At 29.5% G+C, this 17,539-nt stretch overlaps 3 protein-coding genes across 3 annotated transcripts; all 3 read left to right on the top strand.

Annotated features, from left to right (window-relative positions):
- Positions 1-990: 990 nt before the first annotated feature.
- On the top strand, positions 991-2,810 carry LOC130824569 (protein ENHANCED PSEUDOMONAS SUSCEPTIBILITY 1-like). Its single transcript, XM_057689628.1, has one exon. It carries the CDS (start codon positions 1,048-1,050, stop codon positions 2,449-2,451), a length of 1,404 nt encoding a protein of 467 aa, XP_057545611.1. The 5' UTR covers positions 991-1,047; the 3' UTR covers positions 2,452-2,810.
- A 3,846-nt stretch (positions 2,811-6,656) lies between these two features.
- Positions 6,657-7,736, top strand: LOC130824108 (uncharacterized). Its single transcript, XM_057689024.1, has one exon. The coding sequence runs from the start codon at positions 6,657-6,659 to the stop codon at positions 7,734-7,736; it is 1,080 nt and encodes a 359-aa protein (XP_057545007.1).
- A 4,911-nt stretch (positions 7,737-12,647) lies between these two features.
- LOC130824561 (protein ENHANCED PSEUDOMONAS SUSCEPTIBILITY 1-like) lies at positions 12,648-15,804 on the top strand. The gene has a single exon (XM_057689619.1). It carries the CDS (start codon positions 12,789-12,791, stop codon positions 14,172-14,174), a length of 1,386 nt encoding a protein of 461 aa, XP_057545602.1. The 5' UTR covers positions 12,648-12,788; the 3' UTR covers positions 14,175-15,804.
- The last annotated feature ends 1,735 nt before the right edge of the window (positions 15,805-17,539 follow it).

Here is a 17,539-nt window from a genome sequence, read left to right as displayed (position 1 = left end):
AACATATATTTTTATGATTTATTTCACTATGACAAGAATTTTAAAGTGGAATTAAAATTTATAAAATTTTTATTTTCAAAAAATAAATGAATTATGAATTATAGGATTGTCAATATCTGATATTCAAAAAAAAAATTTGGAAGCGTATTAAAAAATATACTAATAATAAAAAAAAAAGGCATAAACAATAGAGTAAACTTATATATCTATCAGCTCTTAATAGCTAACATACTAATAATATAATTCAGTTGATCGTACTTCAAAGCAATTAATTACACTATGCATCTAATTAGATTGAACCGAACTTATTTTCACTAATATGACCTATAATTTGTCTACTTATTTTTATTGAATGTACGAAATTTATTTATACTAAAAATAATTTTATTTTTACTAATTATTATTAGTTATTAAAGTAATGTGATCAAATTATTTTAATCTAGAAAAATCTAGGAGTTTAATAGAAATGTCAGATATTAATAAAGAATAAAAAAAGATAAAACTAGCTAGGAATATTCGCGATCCGTATCCAACCCGAATACCCGGTTTTAAAATATTTGGGCTGAAAAGAAATTGAAATTACGGAAGGTATGGGTTGAAAATGAAGAGTTTGTTTTTTACTTGGGTTGAAATTGTGTTGGAATTGGGCCAATTCTAATCTCAATTTTTCACCTTAGCCAAACAATAAAATTGGGCCAATTCCATCAATTCAAATGAAATGGCCCAATCCAAACATACCCAGGGTAATAATATCAACTTTTCGAGTTGTATATCAAAATCAAAAAATGTTTTTTATTATCATATTTTTAGTTTTTTTAAGAAAACTTAACATAAAAATTTAAAAAATTAATGTTTTAAATTATTATTTTAAGTTTCTAAAACAAATTTAAAATAATCAAATATAATAAAATATCTTATATTTCTAAAGCTAAAAAATTCACTAGATTCATTCTTTTTTATATATATGACCGTTAATTCTCCATAAATTAAAGGCAACAAACATCACCCCCATTAAACTGAGAATTTCAAAACCTTACTTTAATTTCCATGGCTGAAATATCAAACACTCAACAACAAAAACAATCCAATAACACAATAAAACTCATATCAGAATCTTATATTCGACCAAAATACGAGGTTGAAGCTGCAAAAAAACCTTATTACTTAACACCCCTTGAAATTTGCTCTTTAGTTATTGATCCCATTCAAAAAGGTCTACTTTTTAGCCTAAATAATTCAACAAAAAAAATAAATGAATTATTAAAAAATCTCGAAAATTCCGTATCGTTAACCCTTGTTCATTTCTACCCATTAGCAGGTCGTTTCGTTACTAAAAAAATCCCTGATGAAAATTCTTCTTTGATCTATCTTGATTGTATCAAAGGTCCTGGAGCAAGGCTAATCCGTGCTACTGCCCTACACCTTACCGTATCTGATTTTTTCTCCTCTACAGATGTTCCCATTTTTGTGAGATCTTTTTTCGATCTTGGGGAAATAACGGTTAATTATGATGGTCATACTAAGGCTTTATTATCCATCCAAGTAACTGAACTCCAAGACGGGCTTTTTATCGGGTTTAGTATGAATCATAGTGTAGTCGATGGTACGTCTTTTATCCACTTTGTTAATATGTTATCTGATATTTTTAATAGTACTGAAAATAGTACTTCGATTTCTCGGGTACCTATTTTTAGTTATAATCCGTTTAAAAAAATTTGTTTGGGTACGATTACCAAGGTTCCTTGTTTAGAGCCCGAGAAGTTGATAGAGCATGGTTTTGAGCCCGGCCCGTTAAGGGAACGTATATTTCATTTTTCACGTACAACTTTAACTGATCTCAAGATTGAGGCGAATCAACAATGTGGGACCCACAATAAAATATCGTCTTTTCAAGCCTTAGCGGCTCTTGTGTGGAGGTCCATAACTAGAGCCCGTAACATAAAATCGGATGAATTAACCGCTTGTTCTATTGTGATTAACATGCGGAGTAGGTTTGACCCGCCCATTTGTGATGACTACTTTGGAGCTTTTGTTATAAACACAACGTTTGTTTGTAGTGTGGAGGAGTTATTGGGCCATGATTTGGGTTGGGCTGCAATGGGTTTACACAAAGCCATTATAGCCAAAGATGAAGAGGCAATATTTAGTGATCTGAAGTTTATAAGTCAAAGCCCGTTAATAGTTTCACGTCAAGATATTGTAAAACATCATGGGCCGAATAACGTGATTATTGGTGGGTCAGCAAGGTTTGATATGTATGGGCCCGAATTTGGGTTTGGACGAGCTTTAGCTGTTCGTATGGGGTACCCTAATAATAAGGGTGATGGAAAAGTAACTGCAAATCCAGGATGTGAAGGAGGAGAAAGTGTGGATTTAGAAATTTGTCTACGGCCTGATATTATGGCCAACTTTGAAGCTGATTCGGAGTTTATGAGTTTTGTGTCATTGTAATATGCAGAGCAACTCATTTGTGTGACCAAAATCTTTGGTAATCAGAGTCGAGTTGGGTCGAATTCTAGATTTTGTAATAGTTGCATTATTGCTTAGTTAAAATTTAAGTGAAATAAAGTCGGTTGAATATATAAGGTTGGACATCAAATCAAATTTGTTTTACGCACTACTAGCAATACATTACTAGCTAGTAGACTTGTCAAATTTGAATTTAATTTGACCAAGTTTTGCTTCAATCTTTTGAGTTATAATCTACTATTATGTCGTCAATTTTATTTGAGTAAATATTGAATATGACTTGAAAAGGCATTTGTAACCTATAATGGAAAAATTTTATTTTAAGGAAAATTATATAGAAGTTTATTTTAGTTATTTTATAGCAATCAAAATAAATTAATACTCCCTCCGATCTTTTAATTTAGTCTCATTTCCTTATTTGGCAAAACCTTTGCATTAGTCCCATTTCTATTTTTGGTAATCCTTTTTTACTTAAATACCCTTAGTTCACACACGTAATTACGAATTTACCCCCGTAAACCCTTAAATACCCTTAGGGAGTAATAAATTTATTAGTTGTTAGGTCAAATCCATGGCCTTTGAGTATTTGCATATTTCTCTTTTGTGGGTGAGTTTTTTAGATAAAAGTATTGTTATAAATAAACGGAGAAAAGTTTACTTTTCCTACTTTTTTATTTCTCTATTGTGTTTAATTTGATTTTTTCACTATTTATTTATCAATTTTATTTTGTATATTGTTTTTCTACAAATAAAAATATAGTCAATATAATTTTAATATATCAGCTTTTATAATTTGTAATTATCCTGATTAGATAATTAGGAGATATTTATTGGGTATCTCCTTATTAAGGGGAGAAAAAAGTGAATTCCACCACTTTTAAATCATTTTTATACCATATATTCCCCTCTTTCCTCTAGTTTCTATTTACTCGGTCATTTCTATTGGGAAAAAAAAGGCAGATTCCACCCCCTTTCTCACTTGTACAGGAGGTGATAATTCTGTCACTCTTCATTTTCTAAGAATTTGTCACCTTTTCCCTAGTGGGTACCCCTATATGCTATATTCAAGGTGAGAAATAGTCATCACCCCAAGGTCCCCAAGGTTCATTGTTCCACTAAAACATGCTCTAAGAGTTAAATTAGTATCTGATTAGTATTTAAAGATATAAAGTTGTTAGAATATTATAATTTTTAAAATTGTATAAATTGTTTAAAGAATTTTTCGACTTTTGCTCCGTTTTTGATCAGTATGATGAATATTGGATAATACATAAATTAAATGAGATGTTTATTGAGAAAAAAAGGATATTTATTGAGAAATAGTGAGAGTATGAGTTATATAAACCCAATGGAGTTGTATGTAAAAAGATGGTGAAATGACTTGGATTAGCCTAATAAAAATACTACTTTGTGTTCAAGCAATTATGGCCCAGGATAGGGAAGTAATAGATATAATGTTGGCTATAAGTCACTTGTATTGTTCGATGTAATGAGAAATTTTCGAAAATAATTTCAAAATTGGCTAAAGCTTTGGTAAGGAATACACTAATATTAACACCGATCCATTAAATAAGAAAGGAAAAAAAGTCAGTAGACTAGTCGCCTCTGATTGTGTTGTTAAGGCTCCTCGCTTCCTCCCCAAGAGCCACCATTTAAGGTGTATTGGGAATCCAGATAGGTGTCAGCGAGACGTACACGAACACTCAAGAATGGAGGGTTAAACATTTACCGCGATAAATTCGATCTACTTAGAACTAATAGGTAATCCAATTTCCTTCGTATGGGCATCTTACGGGGTTCTTAGTTAGAGAACTTCATTCCTACTGTTGAGGAGAGCCTAAAGACCAAGTTATTCAATGTGCTGGTATGGAGCAGAGTTTTTCATCACTTATTACAAATTTGAAATTTTCATTTGGATAAGCTTTGACTTGTCATATCCATCAGAGGGTGAGGAATCTTCGTAATCATCAAGTGTCCAACACTAGTCATCCCCATTACTTTAGACATAAATCAAAGTCATTCCAATCTATTAGGATTTGTGCGACTTTATGCGATTTGACCTTTTTTTAAAATGATATATAAATATATATATATATATATAAATATATATATATATATATATATATATATATATATATATATATATATATATATATATATATATATATATATATATATATATATATATATATATATATATATATATATACATATATATATATATATATATATATATATGAGAAAAAAATCGCCTGGCCTATCATGAGGACCAAGGTGGAAGGGCGAATTTGATTCAATTTTGGTGGGAGGTGGTGGCGGTGGTGGTGTTTCATCGTCCACCATTTTACTGAAAAAAATCCGTGAGAAAAAAAATGAGGGTTTAACGTGGCTCCGATACCATGAGAAAACTATAATACGGGAATAATTTGTGTTGTCCCTCCATTAACTCCAACCAATATCTATATAATACAAGATGGTAACCGTATAATTATTAAAAACCGTCACCAAACCGTCACCAAAGATAATGAAACTGTTGAAAGTGTGATAATGAAACCGTCACCAAATATCTGATGTATACCGCGGGGCGCGGAGTGCTCATATCCTCAATAATATATATATATATATATATATATATATATATATATATATATATATATATATATATATATATATATATATATATATATATATATATATATATATATATATATATATATTATTTACATAAATTTTTAGTTTATTTTTAAATTAAAGACACTCATATTGCTATATTTTTATAAAAAATTATTAAAAATTTACAAAAGTTTGAAGTGTTCTTAAGCACAAGGCCAGAGGTGAATCCCAAAAAAAATATTAGTTGAGTTGATAAACATAATTTATTTAAATTTATGAAAATCAACTCAACTTTTATGAGATAGTCTCATTATGAGACGAGTCCATTACTTAGTCTTTTTTTTATCAACCACTTAAAAATTATTAATTATTATTTTAGATTTTCAGAGATCACTTTACTATATTATAAAAGGAGATCATTTGAAAATTATAAATATGTAATCACTTTAAAATATACTTTAAGATAGTAAATATAGATTAATTTAACACAATAATAATAGTCTTTCCAGGTGACAATCTCAATTGAAAATTTATGAAAATACTTCCTCTGTTCTGTATTTCTTGCTACAAATGTATGGGCACACATATTAAGAAAAATAATTGACCTACAATGGAGTTGATTGTTTACTTTATAGAGTATAGTATTTTATTATTGTTAATTGAAAAAAAAATGAAAAATAGGTTGTTAGGTTAAAAACATAATTTTAGATTACAAAAGCTATTTCAGATTCATTTCCCCCCAAAACAGATCTTCCCACCCAAATATTAGATATTCCCTCCAATGTTACAAATTTTCACTAAAAGTACAAATTTTTACACAAAAGTCAACATTAAATTTTCAACACAGTTGAAACTGTCTATAAATAGTTCAAACTGTGTATAAAATTTCAACACTTCTTCAATTCATTCCCTTCTTTTGCTGTCCTCCCCTTTTAAATAGTCCATAAGAATTTGGATCAAATACTATTTCTTTCATCAATTCTACAAAACCAACAACAAGCCAAAACTTTAGTTAAGTTTTTGGGGGGTCGGGAAGGCAGTGGGAAAACAATATAAAGCACAAGCAATCAAAAAAAGCAAATGGCTGAGGTTCAAGTTCAAGAAGAGGAATTCATTAATCTTGATATTGAGGTATTTATTTCTTACTTTGAAAACCTTAATATAGATTCTGAATATAACATTTATGAGGAGTACACAAGTGAAAATATGGAAACATAGATGTCAGTTTGACTTTAGAGGAACCTATTAGCCATAGTCAAACATTAACACAGGAGGAAACAGAAACTGAACCGAACCAACAGCAAACATCAAGACAGCAACCAGTAGGTCATAAGAGGGAACTACCAGTTCAGACCAGAAAGTTAATTGTACAATAGTTAACTTGTTTGTCTAAAGAACCAGATAGACGTTTGCCATGGGGTACAATAAAAACAATTGCATTGCAACATAACACATCTAGGTAGACAGTAGCAAGGCTGTGGGAATCAGCCAAAACATCATTGCAAAATGGCATTGTAATTGATGTTAATAGTAGAAAAAGGGGAAGAGTTGGTAGGAAAGCAAGAGTCTTTGACATGACTCTGCTTAATGTTGTTCAAATTGAAAAGAGGACCACAATTAGAGCAATGGCAAGTGCATTAGGCATTGGTCATTCACAAGTTTACAGAATGATGAAATCCGGTAATATTAGAGCACATACAAATTCAATTAAACCAAAACATTCTCATAACCACAAAATAAGAAGAATCAACTTTATTCTATCCCAAATAATACCACCTACTATAGATAACATACCAAAATTCAGTCTTATGTATAATGTCGTACACATAGATGAAAAATGGTTCTACATGAGTAGGGAAACACAAAGGTACTATTTATTCCCTTGGGAAGAGGAGGAACCATATAGATGTGTGCAAAACAAAAATTTCATAGGCAAAGTAATGTTTATAGCAGTTGTTGCAAGAACTCAAATTAATTCTACTGGTGAAGTGTTGTGGGATGGAAAAATAAGAATTTTTTCGTTTACAGAGACTTATTATGCAATGAGGACGTCAGAAAACAAACCAGCAGGTACAACACAGTTAAGAGCAATAACTAGAGTTACACGCGATGTTCTACGAGACAAACTAATCAATGAAGTCCTACCAGCAATAAGATCAAAATGGGCAGTAAATAGGGTGAAAGATATTTGGATTCAACAAGATAACGCCAAGCCACATATTTTAACAACTGATCAAGCATTTAATGAAGAAGCCAAGAAAGATGGATTTAACATTAGACTAGTTTGTCAACCGGCATCAAGTCCAGATATGAACATCTTAGACTTGGGTTTGTTTAGTGCTCTACAATCAATTCAATTCAAGTCATTCCCCAAAGACCTCAATGATTTGATCAAGGCGGTTAATGATGCGTACGACACTTTTAACCCAAAGCATTTGAACTACACGTGGATACAATATCAACTATGCATGATAGAGGTCTTGAAAGCTAAAGGCGGTAATAACTACAAGAATCCACACATTGGAAAACAAAGACTGGACAGGTCGGGTATGTTGCCTAGGCAATTAGAAATTCCGCAAGAACTAATAGATGCAGCACGTCAATTTTTATCTCATGGTATAATTAATCTCAATGATCTTCCGCAAGATGATTGAAATTAATTATCAATATGTAGACATTGATTAAAACCCTTACATTTTTGGAACACAAGGGTTGTCTAACTTTAATTAAGTAGACATTTTGTAAATCATTTTGTAAAGGAAAGAATATTTATGACAACATTTTGCAACTATGAACTTATGCACACCTCTCCATTTAATCATTGAGGTAGTTATTTCACACAAAAAAACTAAGCAAGTTAAACATCATTCATCTTTCCAAGTTTCACTTGTGTACGTTTATTTAACTCTCAGATTTAACGATTAACATCATTTGAAATTGTGCAAATGTAGGTGGCCTCATCTTAGTGCTTGCGAAATCAAACAAAAATAATTGGTATGGCGAAATTGTGCAACGGCAATAAGACAAAACACATTAACCATTGCGAAATCAGTAACGTTATTAAGTTTCAGCCTCATACCAAGAAATTGGTATGGCGATGAAACAACATCAGATGGCAAGTTATAAATATGTTAATATCTCCTGCTCGTGTCAAGTAATCTAAGGTGGCAATGAAACACACTACAATGTACACATTTCATCAAGAAAATAAAAATCATCATTGAGAAAGCACATTAGTATGGGACACACTACATAGCGTAGCCAACAAGGCAACATTTTTCGATAAGCCTAAACATTATCAAAAATAATTAAATAAAAGTTAGAATGCTCATGAGTTAAGACCACAGATTGTCGTCTTGTGTGGTCGCTTTGGCTTAGGTTCCACCTTGTCAAGTAATGCATAATCCTCCTCATCTGGTAAACCGTAGTACCAAGGTGGGGATTCTTGATCAGGATCATCAATAGAATTTAATTCCCAACAATTCAAATAATAATGATCATACCACGAACCAAAGGTATTATCATATTTCATACATTCTCTTTGGACATCAGTTAATGAGTCAAACGATTTTTCCTTTGTTTCCATCTCCAAAGGCAACGATGCAACGTATTCTTATGTAGCAACAAAAACAGAACAAAGGAAGTACACATAATAAAAATCTTATCAATATTAATAGACATAATAAAAAAAACTTATCAAAACTCAACCATGTACATTAGTTCAAGATAATAAAAAAATTTTCAAAAGGATTGGAAAATTTTCATCAATATTAGTTTACATAATAAAAATCAGAATGTGATTAACAGACGTAGGAAAAATTTGATCAATATTAGTTTACATAATAAAAATCAAAATGTGATTAAACATAGGAAAATTTTGATCAATATTAGTTTATATAAAAAAAATGAGAATGTGATTAACAGACATAGGAAAAATTTGATCAATATTAGTTTATATAATAAAAATCAAAATGTGATTATCAGATATAGGAAAATTTTGATCAATATTAGTTTACATAATAAAATCAGAATGTGATTATCAGAAGTATAATTTTACAAAATTAAAATTAGAATGTGATTAACTGACAAAAAAAAAAGTTGATCAATATTAGTTTACATGATAAAAATTTAGAATATGATTAACAGACATAGGAAAATTTTGATCAATATTAGTCTACATAATAAAAATCAGAATGTGATTAACAGACATAGGAAAAACTACGGTAAAACAAGTGAAACTCAATAAACTGATCAATATTAGTAACTAATTAATAATCAGAATTTCAAGATTATCACAAAAAAAAATTGATCATTATTCAAATAGACCTAATAAAAACTGATCAACATAAAAACAACATGCAACATATCATTAATTAAAACAGAACAGGTAAAGGGCTAAAATCAGATCTTAATTGGATTAAAAACCAAACAAACAGTTAATAAAAAAAAATCATAATTAGATCAAAATAAACATGAAGTAAGACTACAAATGAGCAGATCAAAATCAAAATGATCATTAACATACAAAGAACAAGCAGGATTATCAAAAAAGAAAACAGATCAGGTAAAGCACTACAATCAGATCATGTTTTTTGGATAAAAAACAAATAAAAGAGATAATCAAATTACATAAGATAAATCAAAATCATAATCAGATCAACATAAAGATGTGATAAATGAACAAAAAAACAACATGCAAGATTATCATAAATGAAAACAACATGCAAAATTATCATAAAGGAAAACTGATCTGGTAAAGGACTAAAACCAGATCATGATTTTCGGATTAAAAACAACTCAAAAACATAATAAAAAAAACATCATCAAAATCATAATCATATTAATATAAACATGAAATAAAACAAAAACAGAGCAGATCGAAGATAAAAAAATCAACATAAAAATAACATGTAAGAGTATCATTAATGAAAACAAATCTAGTCAAGTACTAAAACCAGATCATGATTTTCGGAATTTAAAACAAATCAAAAACATAATCATAATAAATAACATAATCAAAATAGTAGTCTGATAAAACAAAAACAAATCAAAATTGTAATCTGATAAAACAAAATAACATAATCAAAATCGTAATCAAAACATGAAATAAAACAAAAATAGAGCAGATCAAAATTACAAAAATATCAACATAAAAACAACATGCAAGAATATCATAAATAAAAACAGATCTGGTAAAGTACTAAAACCAGATCATGATTTTCGGATTAAAAACAAATCAAAAAGATAATCAAAATAAATAACATAATCATAATCAAAATCTGATCAAAGGAAAAAACATGAAATAAAAAAAATATAGATGAGCTCGAAATAAAAATAATCAACATAAAAACAAACATGCAAGATTATCATAAACTAAACCAGATCTAAGTAAGCTATACAAAAATTTCATGATATTCGGAACAAAAAAAATAAAACAGATAATCAAAAAAAAAGAGAATCAAAAACAAAATAAACCTCAGATACGAACCTAAATAAACCATACCAAATGATGATTAAAGCGAAATAGATCATTGTTAAACCGAAATAGATCAAAGCAAAGAGTACAAAGAATATACCAGAAGAACAGGAGAAATTTCGAAAAACCCAGATCGAAAACATAACCAAATACAAAACCAAATATCAGAAACAAAATCCGATCTAATCCCTCTTTTCATCAAACATTGTCAAAGAAATGAAATCAGAAACAAAGCCAAAGAAATGAAATCACAAACAAAGCCAACGTGATTAGGGTTAGGAGTTTTCTGAGATTGATTAGAGAAAGAGAGAAAGAGAGAGACGGGGAGAAGAATGGACGGGAAATGTGATAGGGTTAGGAGTGGGTGGGGATTAGTTTATATAGGAAGAATCAACAGTTAGATCAAGGCCAAATAAAATCCAACGGTTGATATCAATCCCACCATTAATATGAGGAAGTTGGGAAGGTTGGTTTAAATGGGAGAAATAATTAATTGGGATAGTGTATTTAAAGGGGGGAAATAATTAATTGGGATGGTGGGTTTAATGGGAGATTAGGTGAGTTTTTAATGGGAATAATAAATATGGAGGGAATATTAATTTTAGTTGGGAATAGATAAAGATTAAATAAAGGTAGGTATAAAAGTTAAAGAGGTATAGAGTAGGATAAAAATAGGGGTAGGTAGAACTTTAAATGATTGTTTTATTACTAAAAACGAAAATGTAGCAAGTAATATGAAATTGCCAAAAATAAAAAATAATATAGCGAATATTATGAAACGGAGGAAGTATATAAATTGTACAACTCATCGTACTCATACATATACCCAATATTGTGCTGCTAATTAGTATTATAATTTATCTTTTGTTAACTTATTGGTATAGCTTTTCACTTTGTTCTCTAAATTCAATCATATATTATATATATAGGATTTTTCAAATTTCCACGGTCCCACCTCCCAATCAAAAGGTAACTGGCTTATATATTTGGTTGAAATTTCAATATTAGCCGTATTTCGATTATTTCTTTGAGAGAAGTTTTTCAGGCACAATTTATTAGACTTTAATGTTTACTTACTGTAATTTTAATGCCTATTTATATTATTTTAATGTCTACTTAAAATATACTTAATGTCTATTGAAAAAGTACTTAAAATGCATGCTTATAATATTCTTAATGCGTATCGAGAAACTTAACCTACTAGCCTACTTATCATATCCTTAATGTTTACTTACAATATACTTAATGTCCACGAATAAGTATATAAGTACTTACAATATTCTAAATGCTTATTTACAGTACTCCTAATCCCTACCAAAAAACTTACTCTATATTTTCCTTTTTAACTAGCCAATTAGAGATAATCCTTAAAAAAAACTGTCTCTCACTCAATATTCTGTTACTAATTAGTATTATAATTTATCCGTAGTTAACTTATTGGTTTTGCTTTTCACGTTGCTCTCTAAAGTCGATCATATATAGGATTTTTTCAAAGTTGATGAGCTTATTAGTTACGAACTCATCTTTGACTACTTAATAAATAATTAGAGATAGTGCTAGTAGAATAGCGACCTTATTAAATTTTCTGACATATTAATATCTTTAAAAAATAAATTTTACATCATAATTAATATCAAATTTCACTATGAATAGTTGTATACATTACACGACATTATTATGTATTTTTTATTATGTATATTTAGACATATTAAAATTTAAAATTTAGATTAAAAATTGTGCAAAAAGTAAATGGAAAACACAACAGGAAAAGAGGGAGTATACCTTTTAAATAACCATTTGTCTCATTACATTTGCATCAAAGAGTAATAGGGTAACTTATAAGAAAGTGATAATATAACTGAAAAGAAATAATGAATTGTGTGGATGGAATTAAAAGATAGTGAAATTATATTGATGAGATTAAAAGAAAGTGATGAGCCATTATCCAAAAATAAAAATAATAAAAATTAAGTAGGACGGATTAAAATAAAAATCTCTCCAAATTCAACGGGAGTAGAAGTTATAATCAAATTGCTAACAGCCAGCCTAGACGAATCACAAGATTTCTTTATAAATAATAGAATTAGATCGGGGACCAATCACCACTTGCCAGAAAGTACTTCATATCTTAGCAGAGATTATACAATCATTCCCGTACACTAAAATCAAATCATTCAAATAATATTGAGAAATACTTCTATTAAATCATTCAAATCATACCAAAAAAACCATGATCAAACTCATTTCAGAATGTTTTGTAAAACCAAAGTATGTAACCGAATCTTCAAAAAAGCTTTACCATCTAAGTCCTGGTGATATTGTCATGTTATCCATAGATCCCATTCAAAAAGGCCTTCTTTTTAGCCTTAATAATCACAATAACACAACAGAAATTGTCTCTAACTTAGTACAAAACCTTAAACACTCATTATCTATTGCCCTTGTTCATTTCTACCCATTAGCTGGTCGTTTTACGACACGAAAACTCGAGAACGGCTCTTCGATTTTCATCGATTGTAATAAAGGCCCTGGTGCGAGGCTCATCCATGCTAGGGCCTTAAACCTTAGTGTATCTGATATTGTGTCTCCTATTGATGTTACTATTTGTCATTGCTTATTTGATCTTGGAGAAAAAATGGTTAATTTTGATGGGATTTCTAAGGCTTTATTGTCTATACAAGTAACGGAACTTCTTGACGGGCTTTTTATCGGGTTTAGTATCAACCATACCATAGTAGACGGTACGTCTTTTATTCATTTTGTTAGTATGTTATCTGAAATTTATAATTCGACCCATAGTTTTTCTAGTTATAATAAAATTGTACACATTTCACGTATGCCCGTTTTTAATTATAATAAATTTTGGTTTGATGGTGACCCTGAGGAAGATTCGATTCTTAAGATTCCGGTTTTAAACTTAAATCAGTTAATTTTTCGTGGGTATAATCCCGGTCAACTAAGGGAAAGAATATTTCATTTTTCATCTAGTTCATTGAAAAATCTTAAGATCAAGGCTAACCAAGAATGTGGGACCCATAATGTTTTATCAAGTTTTCTAGCTTTGACTGGTTTTGTGTGGAAGTCTATTACCAAAGCTAGGAACTTACCCTCCAATCAAGAGACAAAATGCTTTTTGGCTATTGGAATTAGGAGCCGGGTCGACCCGCCTGTTTCCGATGACTATTTTGGGAATATAGTTAGCAAAGCTGAATGGGGTTGTAAGGTGGAAGAGTTATTAGGCCGTGATTTGGGCTGGGCTGCAATGAATTTACATAAACTTGTTAAAGCCCATGATGGAAATGTGATAACTGATTTTTATAAAGGGTTGGCTAAATCACCTTTTGTGATTCCAAGAGGATTTGAGGAAGATCCACTTGGAGAAACGGGTTTGATAATGGGAGGATCCACAAGGTTTGATATGTTTGGGTCAGAATTTGGATTGGGCCGAGCTTTGGGTATTAGAATGGGCTATGCAAATAAAGAGGATGGGAAGATAACAGCAAGTCCTGGGTGTGAAGGTGGTGGAAGTGTAGACTTGGAAATATGCCTTAGGCCTCATGTTATGGCTACTCTTGAATCTGACCCAGAATTTATGCAATTTGTGTCTTATAATTGACAAGTTATTTCTGTGAAAGACTATTTTTTAGTGAGATAGTTTTATATAAGGAATCTATAGTTTCATAAAATGTATTAGGTGAATTATTTAACTTATGTATGAGACGCGTCTTTCGGTGAAAATCTCTCATATAACAATTTCTGATAATTGATGAGTGGGTTTACTTTGTACTTTTATAAATTTAGGCAACCTTTTTATCAATCACTAATAAAGGTAAATTTGCATACAAATAATGTCCAAAATGTAATGTCCAAAATGTCGTTATTTATAACATTGCATGACCTAATTCTATATGATTATTTTATGATAAACACAATATTATGCTTTTATAAAGTTGATAAATTGCTCTTTCTCCATGTTTGGTTAGTGATATTAAATGATGAAAATAGTATTGGATTTTAGTGTTAATTTTGATGAAATGTATTGTGTTATTTTCATGGTGATGAAGTTTTCATCTTCAGACATGTTTTTTCTTCTCAATTTTCATTAGTACGTAATACAATCTTCCTAAGTAGTAATAGATTTTGAAGAATAAAATTAGAAGACAATCGTGGCCATAAACCTTGTTAATGTAAATTTTCTAGCAAAATTACATTGTTGTTACATTTTTCATCACCATTATTATTCATATCATTTTGTACCAACAATATATTAAACAAGTCGCATAATATAGAGTTTTCTTATGGCCAATAGGAGTTTGTATGTCCTAATGAACAAAAATTTTTCATTATGTAGTGTTTGGGAACAAGTATTTTATTTCAAATTATGGATTTTAATTATGAAATTATAAATGAAGAATTTGAGAATGACAAGGTTTAGGTATTCATTCTCAAATTCTCAACTTTAACTACTTTAAAAATCATGGTGGAATTTGATCTAAATTCAAATTTGAAAAGTTGATTGCCAAACAATAAATTTGAGCCACTTCCAAATTTTTAAATGGAATTATTGTTTCCAAACATGGCATTAGAGATTTTGGGTTCATTTGATATCCTACAAATCTACAATTGGTGAATTATATGTTGTTCTTCCCCCTAAAATTATAATAAAATCTTAAAATCCGATGTAATCGTAAAAGTTTAATAATTGGTGATATTTACTAGTACTAGAACGGAGCAAATATTAGGACTATTTTTTTAATTTATTTTGAAATGGAAGCTTTATATGCTCTTTTACGAATGATTAAAAAAATTGCATCAATTTTAAAAATAATTAACACTAAAATGTATAATTACATTTCAAAATAAAATAGTTTATACTTAAATATTTGCTCATAAACAACAATAACAAGACGCAGTCCATCTCATAATCACGAATTAATCTATTAAAAACGAAAAATAAAATATGAACTGGAAAACGTAATAATACAAACAATGCATCGTAAAATTAATTTAAAGCCCTTAATTTTTGGGTCCTAAGCAGTGGGGCACAGTAAATGTGCTAAAACCGCCCATTATCAGTAATTTAAGATATAATAATTCTGCCATATTTTCTTTAAATATTATGTATAATATATAATTGTAAGATAAGATGTTGATCCTTTGGAGAGAAATAATGTCAATACATCTAAAAATTAATTCCGAACATTATTCTTAATTTTTTATTAAGTTTATATGCCGAATTTAATTCAGTAGTCTAACTTGAATAATTGTTCAATTAAGTTGGAATCCTATTCATTAATGTATAAGATTTGAAATACTCTAATGAATAATGATTTGTTTTTTTGCATTATTAAACTTCGCCACCTTTTTTATTTTATCGTCACTCTTTATATATTGAACTTTCAAAGTTACTTTTCAAACTTTAAATCTTTAACATTTCTCTAAAAACTCTCTCCGAACACTCATTGACCTAAAACAATCTAAAACTGAAAATCGATTTATAATAGCCAACGAAAATGAACATCAATATGATTGCGGAATCAATATGATTGTGTTAAAATTTTATACATGTTCACTCTTTTGGCTATAATTTTAAATAGAAAAATCATATAATTGCAATGTTTGTGCCATTAGAACCTATACTTCAAGATCTTTCCAATGATATATTATATGCTCAATTTCGATAACCGAGTGAGAAATGACAATCGTTTAAAGTTTATTTGTACTAAAATTTGATACATATTTAATATTTTAGACATAACTTTTTATAGAAAATCGTATTAATATAAGGTTTATGGCATTTGAAACTAGACTTTAAGAGCTTTCCAATGACATATTATATGCCCAATTCTGACAATCGAGTGAGAAATGACGACCGTTTAAAGTTTGCAGTGATTTCTAATATTCAGTCGCGCGTGACCGAATCACGGTATGGTCGCATAAAACATGCGATCGGTCCGCGGTCCGGTCGCGCGTTTTACGCGGCCATACCGCATACGTCGTGCATGACTGAATGTTAGAAATCACTGCAAACTTTAAACCGTCGTCATTTTTCGCTCGATTGTCAGAATTAGGCATATAAGATGTCGTTGGAAAGATCTTGAAGTCTAGTTTCTAATTCCGCAAACCTTGCATTAATAAAATTTTTTTATAAAAAGTTATGCCAAAAAGATTGAACATGTATTAAATTTCAGCACAAACAAACTTTAAACGATCGTTATTTCTCGCTCGGTTATCGGAGTTGGGCATATAATATTTCATCTGAAAGATCTTAAATTCTAAGTTCTAATACCGCAAATATTGCAATAATGTGATTTTCCTATCAAAAGTTTCAGCCAAAAGAGTGATTATATATCAAATTTCAACACAAAATGTGTGATTAGTTTTATTTTTTGATTTCAAAAAATTGTTTTCTTTTTTAAAATTAATATTTTTCATTTAAATTTAATTATTATTAATAAATTTAGTTTAGTAATAATACTGGTCGATTTTATAATTAAAAATAAATTTAAGGGCATTTTAGTAATTTTATTAAAAAATGGGTGGCGATATTGTGAAAAGGTGGCAAAGTTTAAGAATTGGGTTTTTTTTACATTAAAACCATGATTTTCATATTTTAGATATCTTATTTTTCTTCAACTAATATCAGTTTAAATAAAACAATTCAGCAAGTCTTATATGAGATCTTCTCACAGTGAGACGGACCCATACAAGCAACCCAAATTATTTATATTTTAAAAAATTTAATTTAAAATTATATTTTTCAATAAATTAGAATTAGGTCAGCTTATACTAAACCGACTCACTATGACACGTTAATAAAGAAGTCGTGAAAATTTACCCATTCATTAAGCATACTCTATTAAGTGCTTCATAGTTGGGCCTAGTGAACTGTTTGATTTGGGCCAATTCTATTCAGTTTTGATTTGACCAAAGTGAGAAAATGTGAAAAAAATAGGAGCATTGTACAACTTTATTCCAAAA

This window comes from Amaranthus tricolor, chromosome 1 (assembly GCF_026212465.1).
Source record: "Amaranthus tricolor cultivar Red isolate AtriRed21 chromosome 1, ASM2621246v1, whole genome shotgun sequence".
Taxonomy (NCBI): Eukaryota; Viridiplantae; Streptophyta; class Magnoliopsida; order Caryophyllales; family Amaranthaceae; genus Amaranthus; species Amaranthus tricolor.
This window is presented reverse-complemented; position numbering and strand designations above follow the sequence as displayed.

Excerpts from the sequence above, each read along its gene's own strand:
- LOC130824561 (XM_057689619.1), top strand. The coding sequence starts at position 12,789 with ATGATCAAACTCATTTCAGAATGTTTTGTAAAACCAAAGTATGTAACC.
- LOC130824569 (XM_057689628.1), top strand. The coding sequence starts at position 1,048 with ATGGCTGAAATATCAAACACTCAACAACAAAAACAATCCAATAACACA.
- LOC130824108 (XM_057689024.1), top strand. The coding sequence starts at position 6,657 with ATGACTCTGCTTAATGTTGTTCAAATTGAAAAGAGGACCACAATTAGA.